Genomic DNA, 9,268 nt, shown 5'->3' on the forward strand with positions numbered 1-9,268 from the left:
CGTGTCTAACCAACACTGCTCTACCCGCTTGCGAGAGGCATCTCGCTTGCCACCCGCAAATGCGGCCCCTAATCTTATCTATCAGGGGCTGAAAACTACTCGCTTTCACTCTGCCTACCGCCATAAGGACGCCCAGATACACAAGAGAGGCCAACAACTTGGGAATGCCCAGGAAGTTGTCAATAGACCGAGCTCTGGACACAGGAAGCTTGCTAAAAGCAAAGAAAGAGCTTTTACGGAGGTTGATAGATTGGCCTGAGGCCGTTCAATAATCATTTAGAAAAGCTTTCAACACCTGAAGGGACGCCTTGCCACCGTTTGAGAAAAGCAAAGTGTCGTCCACATATAGGAGGTGAGAGACACGCTAACACCCGTGGACCAGCTTGAAGGGCTAGCAGCGGCCCTGCTTAATTCATCAAACTCTTGAGCCTCCTACTCAGGACTTTCGCAGTAATTATGAACATGCTTGGTATGTTGAATAACTTATTCCGGTTTGTGAGATATGCTTGTTTTACGGTTCTGACGGCCTAAACACTTCCACCTCCGATTGGACCTTCTCATGTCCAAGATGGACATAAAAGCGTCCACGACCCATTCTACATCCAATTCAATGCTTTTTTCATTGTTTCACCTACTTTTATGATGGTTCACGCTACTTTAAAAATGATATACACTTTAATTAACCGTACAAACGATATACATGTGGAATAATCCAGACTGGTGATGTCACTGATGGAATCAGCATTGACACCTAGTTAAATCATCAATGGAGGATATAAGTAACAATAGGGGTGTACACCAAGTCGAATCGAGTTGAGCTGGCCTCAGCTCGACTTGGTTCGGCCACTAGTTGACCTCGGCTCGAACTCAGCCCGGCTCAGTCCTCGAGCCTGACTAGCCAGCTCGACTCGATTTGGCCAGCAGCTCGAGCCAGTTCAAGCCAAAATCGAGCCTCTGCGGCATTTTCACAAACACATGCAGTGCACTTTCAATTTTTCACTGTATGTAAAATATCAGCGGCTGTTTACAAGTATTTCATCAAACACCTTATACGAAACATCAAAATCAAGGGAAAATGGTATTTGTTTCATATACATACCTTCCTTGCTACTAGTTGATGCTTCATTCAAGATTTCATCAAACACTTGGTGAGCAACATCAATATCAAAGTAACCGAGTCACTAAACTAGTTCGATCCGAATTCGATTCGAGTTGGGGTTCGATCCGATTCAAGTCGAGCTCGGGCAAGCTCGAACTCAGTTCGAAATTTTTTTGAGCTCAAAAAATCAACTTGACTCTACTCGAACTCAACTTCGAACCGAGTCGAATCGAGCTTTTTCAAGCCAAGTCGAGAGAGCTAACCGAGCTAACTCAATTCGTGTACACCCCTAAGTAACAAATCCCATTAAAAGATTATATCAACCAACTCATTTTGGTCATAACCTTACATTTTTTATCAATTAATTATTCAGTGGTTAGGAAATGATTAATAAACACTCCACAGAATTTAAAAAGAAAAAAAAATTTTAAGAAAAAAAAAAGTCATGTTATCAGTAAAAATTTCAATGAATGTAATAAATGTTTTGCATGTGTATCTAGACGTCAACATCGATGGATACATAATAGCTCAAATTCAAAATTATGTTTGTCCAGGTCATGAACGAAGGTCATCAGGCCTCGGTCGGTAAAGGTGTATCGCACGTTTGTTGATTGCTTGTGTGGGTCTCGCATTCCTCTCAAAATCCTGACAAAAACAAGTGAAATCAGACCAAGTCATGCATGCAATGGGGACATTCAGGGCATTGTGCTACATGCAACATGGGGTATCTAACATTACCAGTACTAGTAACTCACATCATTAACAGCCTTCCTTAGTAATCTCACTTGTTCTCTAGAAACAGTCCTAATCTGCAGTCACGTGCATGAATGAAATTAAAAACATGTCAAAAGCAGAAAAGGAAAATTAAAAAAAAAAAATACTGACTGATATGGGTTTGACAGACTGTGGGGGCTGCCTCACAGGTCTCATTAACTCCACCACGAAATAGGTGTCATCAATCTGGGCCATTCATTAGGTAGTACTTGCTGTGGCAATGCCACATATTAAAAAATTGAGGGAAGTAGATTCAGCAAATGAGTCACACATGCACATTGAATTTGGACTATTGGACATGTTTCTAGCCACCTCTTTTTTTTCATTTTCTTTGTCAGGGCATATGTTCACAATGTTTGCTACCTGATGAATGGCCTGGATCTCTCATAAGCGTGTCATGGTAGCCATGATGTGGGTTCCTTTTCTATCCTACTTCTAAAAAACCTGGCACAGGGTCTAAAGAGCAGACCTTCTTGATAATGGTCCAGAGGACTCCTTGAGTGCAGGGTGGAACGGTGAGAGAGCCAATGTATCTGTGATACATTCTACTTCCTATCTTCAGATGCCTCGGGTCAATCACACCCACTTGTCTCTCTCCTTCATGGGTATCAGCAATTGCTTCTATATGTTTCGTCAGCTGAAATAATAACTCAAAAAGCATGAGAGAGAGGCTTTTATAAACCTTTGGAGATCATATATATTTCAAATTTTCAAAAAGGGAACTCAATTCTCTGGTCAGCCGGATTAGTTGACTTAGAGACTCAAGGGAACCTATGTTTCCACATCATTTACATAGGTATTTGTACTTATTTGGACATGTAAACGTTTTCACACCGATCCATTCACATATGTAACCACTTTACAAAATTTTTGAGCGGTACCCAATAAAAAGGCAAGGATCTGCCTAATCATATGAGCTCAAAATAAGCACCATACACCAACAATAAGGAAAAAAACAAACAAAAAAAAAAAAAAAAAAACCCAAGCGACCCTAAGAAGGCCATATATCAATTCTTCAACCTTAATACTATACTCATTGTCGATTATCTATTTTACCAAACTACTAATAAGATGATTACGATCATATGATCAAAGTGATTTGAAAGGGGAGGGCAATCAAAGGTGGTCCCACATGATGGACAATTCATATCAGTACTTATCCAATCTAGAACATCCATTTCCCAAAAATCTAATTTCACAGGTAGAATCATCTGACCAATGTGATTTGAGGGATGGGCAATCAAATATGAGCCCATATGATAAACCATCCATATCAATGCTTAGACCTCTCTAAAATCAATGTACACTATCCATTACTTGAACAACTAGCCGAAGAGGTTTTTTATTTTTTTATTTTTGTTATCCAGTGGTTAGGAGCATTTGATCATCAAAGTGATTTTAAAAGGATGGGTAATCAAAAGTGAACCCTACATGATTGATGTTCCATATCAGTACTTTTTGTTGGGCTGAACAGAAGAAAAGAGTATTTGCATGCGTCCTTTATGGTCATATACCTCTGAGAGAAAGGTGTCTGGCCGACCAATTTTATACATAATTCCAATGACAGCTGTCTTTCCATCGGAGCTCTCGTGAACCATGTGCATCTCTAAGTCATACCTGTTATCATCACACGAGACCCTTTAGTTGTCTTTGCTTGCACAGTAAGTTTGACTGACAGAGACACAATAAAAAGGCTACATTCTTTCATTAAAGAGGTTTTCTGCTGTGCATCAATATACTATTGTCAGGACATGGAGGGCCTAGCTAGGTCTGCTAGATCTGGGTCATGTATCTACCATCGAAACCATTAATATGATGGGCTTTATTGCAGATGCCAGACCAAAAAAATATTAAAAGTATTTCAACCTTTTAATTATTTTTAACTAATCATATGAATCTTTCTCTGGCTGTTTTCTTACGAGTCATTCATTGAAAGTTTAGGCTACGAATTTTGAGACAGCTGCCATCAGCTGTGCATCCATCAGCGTCTTAAGGCAAACATCTTTATTGAAAGGGACTACACTAGGGTAACAGCTCAGTACCTCCAATGTCTATTAGCTATGTTGTGACTCTTTTTTATTATTATTATTATTATTATTATGTTGTGACATATCATCCACTGTAAATATGCCATACATGAAGGGAAATCTGAACCATTCTAACTGTGGGTCACTTTCCTGATGGCCGATAATACAGTAATTCCATATTCATGCATTTAGAACACTGATTATCTTACTTTAACCATCCATTTGATAGGTAATTAATGGATAGATGTGATGGTCCAACCATTTTTATGTGGAGACTATGCTCCTCTTCATTGACATGTCTAACTGCCATTTGTACTGTGGACGGAGAGACTGGATCCACGACAAAGATTTATAGGTTGATCTTGACCTACAATTTGATGTGGGGTTCCCACCATGATTTTTTCAAGACATCCAATCCATTCATCAGGTTTGTGTCATCATTTTCTGAACAGCAACCAAAAATAGGCCGTTCCAAAACTCTGTTGAGCACACAGCATGTAAAATTATGCCCAAAACTAAGGCAGCATCTACAATTCATAAGCCCACATGAGACTCATATGTGTCCTGAGTCCCGAGCGAGCCAAATGGACTTCTTGATCGGGATGAATTTCTTAAGAACTACTGGTGAGAGAGAGAGAGAGAGAGAGAGAGAGAGAGAGAGAGAGTCTCACCTCCTACCCTGGATTGTATGCTCAGAAGGTGAGTGCCAGTGAAATTGATGGAGCCAATATTGAGTTCCATTGATGTGAATGGATCCTGCACTGTCCACCCACTTCAACTGCATTCATAAATCACATACATTAGGAATTGTGGTATCCCAAATGGCATATTCCTCTCATGTTTTTGTTAAGATACGAGATATTAACATACAATCACATTCACTATCTTTAGCTAATCTCATGAAAAGGATTCTTATTTATTTGTGTTTTGAGTAAAAGTCCTCTCACATTTTGCAAATGGGTTTCATCATAAATCTCCTCTAAATGATTTATATAACCCACCTTTCAAAAAATAAAAGAAAAAACACCTAAAAAAATAATTTAACACCAGCCATCTTTATCAAACTACATGTGAGCCCACCTAATGGGTGAATCAGGGCTGATTTTATCCTTAGGGGATCCTAATGGTGGGACCAACCATTTAAATGGGTTGGATGTCGTGCAAACATGATAGGATAAAAAATGTTTGTTGGGTGAATAGTAAATTAGAAATCCAACCAAAAGGACATGAAAAAGGTATTAAAAAAAAAAAAAAAAAAAAAAAGAAGAAGAAGAAGAAGAAAAAGAAGAAAAATAACATTTTCTCTTACCATTATATCATGGCCCCTATTCTTTAGAATTGCATTTGTGGGTTTATAACTCCTTTTCAATTTTCCTAAATCAGGCACCACTTGCACCCTTTCATCCAACAAATCTATGGGAGATTGCATATCGCCATTCTTACACAATTCCCACGTTGTATTTAACTCTCCCCAATGTTCAGGTCCATGTCCACTCCCTTCAAGGTAATTAAACTCCCTCTCATCCTCTGTGACATATCTCAAAAGGATGAGAACTCAAACAAACACATAGAACGATAAGAAAATTAGAAGAAAAATTAGAAGAACAGGTATAAGAAGAAGAATCCTAGCTAGAGAAATTTTTTGGGTTAGTGTATGTTTGGTTGCACCCAATATCATGATTTTTTCACCAAATTAGACTGATTGATCATAAAATATCATGATGTGTGGTGCAACCAAACACACTCTTAGACTATCACGTACCAACTTCTTGTGATGTTGTTGTGCGTGAATGAAAGAGAAGGATGGAAAGGAAAGCAGACAACAAGATGGAAATCCTTGGACTATTCATCTTTTTTCCCTTCCAATGACCTGAAAAAAGAGGAAGAGAAGGCGGTTTGGAAATCCTCGTAAATGATAGGAAACCTTCATTGCTTTATATATTGTAAAAATCATTTGAAATGATAAGTGATGAGTGAGAGAGATTGAGGCGGTGAATTTCAGGTCACACGCTAATGTGAACATGTCCATTCCAAAAGGGTGGGTGGTTAATTCATGATGTGGGCCACATGTCTACATTGAATAAAGGCCGTGTGATTTCATCACACATGTGTTGTTGTCCATCTTAGTGGATTAGCTTTATTAAAGTGCCAGGGTGTTTTTATGGCTAACCTAACTTAATGAATGGCTAGGATCTTGCACGGTGTCCCATGTTGGCACAGGTGCCGCAATTCTCTTCTTAAATCCATTATGGTGCGTTTCTCCTTAGTTTTTATTCATAATTGATCGTGCAACGTGATTTCAAGTTGGAAAATTTTCCAAGGGAGTTTGGTGGGACGCGGATTGGTTAGTACCCGCGCTCGGTACACGCTGGGCTCTCAAGGGCCCACTATTATGTATGGGTTTTATCTACACCGTCCATCCATTTTTCCAAATCATTTTCGTATATAAGAACAAAAAATAAGACAATTCAAGTTCAAGTGGACCACACTACAGGAAGCAGCGGTGGTAATGAAATCCACCGTTAAAACCTTCCAAGGGCCTACTTGATGTTTATTTGCTATCCAACCTGTTCATGAGGTCACGTAGGACTGGATGATGGGAAAAACAAACACTCTTTGAAATGAGAACTTCTTGGCCCCAATGAAGTTTTCAACCGTAGGAATTCAATCCAACTCTGTCAGCCACTTAGGCCTCGGATCTATCTCAGTTTTTTGGGATTATATCTTAAAATGATATGAAAAAACGGATGGGCGGTGTGGATAAAGCTTATACATTAGGGTACCCTCTCAGAGGCCCTGCCTGTGTGCGAAGCTGGCGACAGCCGGGAAGTAACCCATCCGGGTCCACTTTGGCGGTAGATCCGATTACGACGGGCAAAGGAAGTAGAAATTTTCAACGGGAAGCGGATTGGCTGCTGTACCACACGCCACCGACCTGCCTGATGTGTTGACGTCATCAATTTCTATGGGTCCCAGTATGAGATATGTACTGTATCCAAACCGTCAATCTATTTGGTGACCTTTTCGTAAGGCTATAGCCCAAAAAAGAAGATATATCTAAAGATCAAGTGGACCATAGTGTAAAAAGCAGTGTGAGATTGATCATCTACCATTGAAACCTTTTTTAGGTCACGGACGTTTTGGATCAATATTCATCCAGGTCTTTGTGACCTTGTGAACAGATTGTCTGGAAAATAAACGTTATTTGGACCCTATGAATGTTTTACCGGTGACAATCAATATCCTACTACTTTTCATGGTGTGGTCCACTTGATCCTTCAATATAACTCGTTCTTCTTTCCATTAGTTAAAATAATCTTTCCAAATAAATGAACGGTGTGGATATAATAAATACATCATTGTGGGGCCATGTAACTTTGATTTCATTTGAAGTGTTCAAGGTCGTCTCCGCATGACACGTATCCAGGTCGGTGGTGTGTGGTACACCCGCCAATCCGCTTCCTTTTCAACGGACCGTGTTGTCAGATCTAAGAAAAATGTAAAATGTCGCACACGTCACGTGCTACGTCGTTTCATGCGTCCGCGCTTTTGTAAAAGTAGGCGACATGGTTCGTATATGGAGATGATTCTGACCGTTGATCCATTAGAACCATTATAATTTCACAATTGGAAGGGTGTCATCAAGGCCAGCCCCACCCAAAGACTTTTGTGTTGAGCAGGTGAATGGTAGGTGACTTGGTTCAAAAACCATTATTTTTTAAGAAATGCGTGGGACTCTTTTGAATATATAATGATATGCCGTCCAAGCTTATAAAGGAAATAGAATATTTCTACTAAGTCGCCCTTCGTATCACGGAAATGAGAGGCTATCTCGTCGCGTTCCTGAAGGCTCTAGAGGACACTTTTTATATTTTGTTTACTTAGTCTACTCCGATAACACCACTTTTTTTTTTTTTGGTATGAGGTTACTTGATGGGGATTTTCTCCTCATTGCTGAGTTCGATGAAATCAAACTAGCTTCGATATCATCGATAATTGTCAGGATTTCTCACCCGCTGGACAGTTTTAATCCGTTTTCGATATCATCGAAGGACCTTAGATGATATTGAAAACTGTCATCGAAGGACCTTCGATATCATTGAAGAGTTACGCAGATGTGATTGTGGAAATGCAGATTCTGCGTAGTTTGTTTCTTATTTTAATTTTACCTCTTTCTATTCTTATATAAAAGGATGTATGCGAGATTGGGGTGTATTCTAGGGTATTCTAAGGTTTCCTAAAGATTTTTTAAGAGAGCTTAGGGCTATCAAAGGTGTGAGAGAGAGAGAGAAGAAGCTTGTGGAAGGGAGATTCTGCTCGTAGAGGTGATCTACTTCGCAGTCCACGTATCAGCGCTTTTACATCCTCATGATCGGTGAGATCTCTCTGTTTTTCTTTTGTTTTCCTATTGTTTATCCACTCTTGCGTGAGTGAAGAAGGTTTGATCTAAGCGGTGTATGGTTGTAATCGGTTGTAACGTTCTGCTTTATAGTGGATTGTTGATCTGGACGAGGTCCCGTGGTTTTTACCTCTTTGAGGGTTTTCTACGTAAAATTCCCTAGTATCATTTGGTTTATGCTTTGATTTATTTAATTGCTTTGTTATCCCATAATTCTGGTGTTTTCGGGAGGCTAAATCCTAAGGTTTTGTGCAAAGGTCCCCACCAAATTGGTATCAAAGCTAAGTTCATTGAACGGAGTGGGATCGGTTCTAAATTATGAAAAGTGGCTCATCAAGAATGATCAGCCTCAGTGGTTCTAACTGGACCATATGGAAGGCTAAGATGGAGGACTTGCTTTATTGCGAGGACATGTATTCTCCAATTCAAGGCATATAAGCAAAATCTAAGGATATGTCTGATGATGATTAGAAGAAATTAGACCGGAAGGCGGTGGGGTTTATTAGATAATGACTGGATGATTCTATGTTCCACCATGTATCTACGAAAACCTCAGCAGCTAGCCTATGGCTAAAATTAGAAGGGCTATATGAGAGGAAGACAGCCGGCAATAAGATTTTCTTGATATGACGACTTGTGAATCTCAAGTTCAAAGATGGTGGTTCTGTGGCCGAGCACATGAATGAGGTCAGACATGATGACTAAGGCTTTACTCAAGGGTAAGTTTGAGGTTTGTAGAAACTAGGCTGGTTTGAAGAAGGTGAATTCTTCCTGAGTCAAAAAGGAAGAGATTTGATGGGGATTTTCTCGTCATTTCTGGGTTCGATGAAATCGAACTAACTTCGATATCATTGATAATTATTAGGATTTTTCACCCCTGGTCACTGGACAGTTTTGGTCCGTTTTCGATATCATCAAAGGACCTTAGATGATATCGAAGGTCATCATCGAAGGACCTTCGATATCATT

General features: G+C 39.6%; 1 protein-coding gene across 2 annotated transcripts; it reads right to left on the reverse strand.

The window, feature by feature from the left end:
• Positions 1-1,561: 1,561 nt before the first annotated feature.
• On the reverse strand, positions 1,562-5,820 carry LOC131226243 (alpha carbonic anhydrase 7-like). 2 transcript variants are annotated; one of them, XM_058222022.1, is made up of 7 exons: positions 5,663-5,820; positions 5,210-5,427; positions 4,572-4,678; positions 3,388-3,490; positions 2,343-2,510; positions 1,855-1,908; positions 1,564-1,744 (listed from the first exon to the last, which is right to left on the reverse strand). In XM_058222022.1, the coding sequence occupies exons 1-7, from the start codon at positions 5,748-5,750 to the stop codon at positions 1,655-1,657; spliced, it is 828 nt and encodes a 275-aa protein (XP_058078005.1). In that variant the 5' UTR covers positions 5,751-5,820; the 3' UTR covers positions 1,564-1,654. The 2 variants fall into 2 exon arrangements, with proteins under 2 accessions (XP_058078007.1, XP_058078005.1); XM_058222024.1 differs by lacking the exon at positions 1,855-1,908 and having other exon boundaries at positions 1,562-1,744.
• Positions 5,821-9,268: the final 3,448 nt, after the last annotated feature.

Source organism: Magnolia sinica, chromosome 14, assembly GCF_029962835.1.
Source record: "Magnolia sinica isolate HGM2019 chromosome 14, MsV1, whole genome shotgun sequence".
In the NCBI taxonomy this organism is placed as follows: domain Eukaryota; kingdom Viridiplantae; phylum Streptophyta; class Magnoliopsida; order Magnoliales; family Magnoliaceae; genus Magnolia; species Magnolia sinica.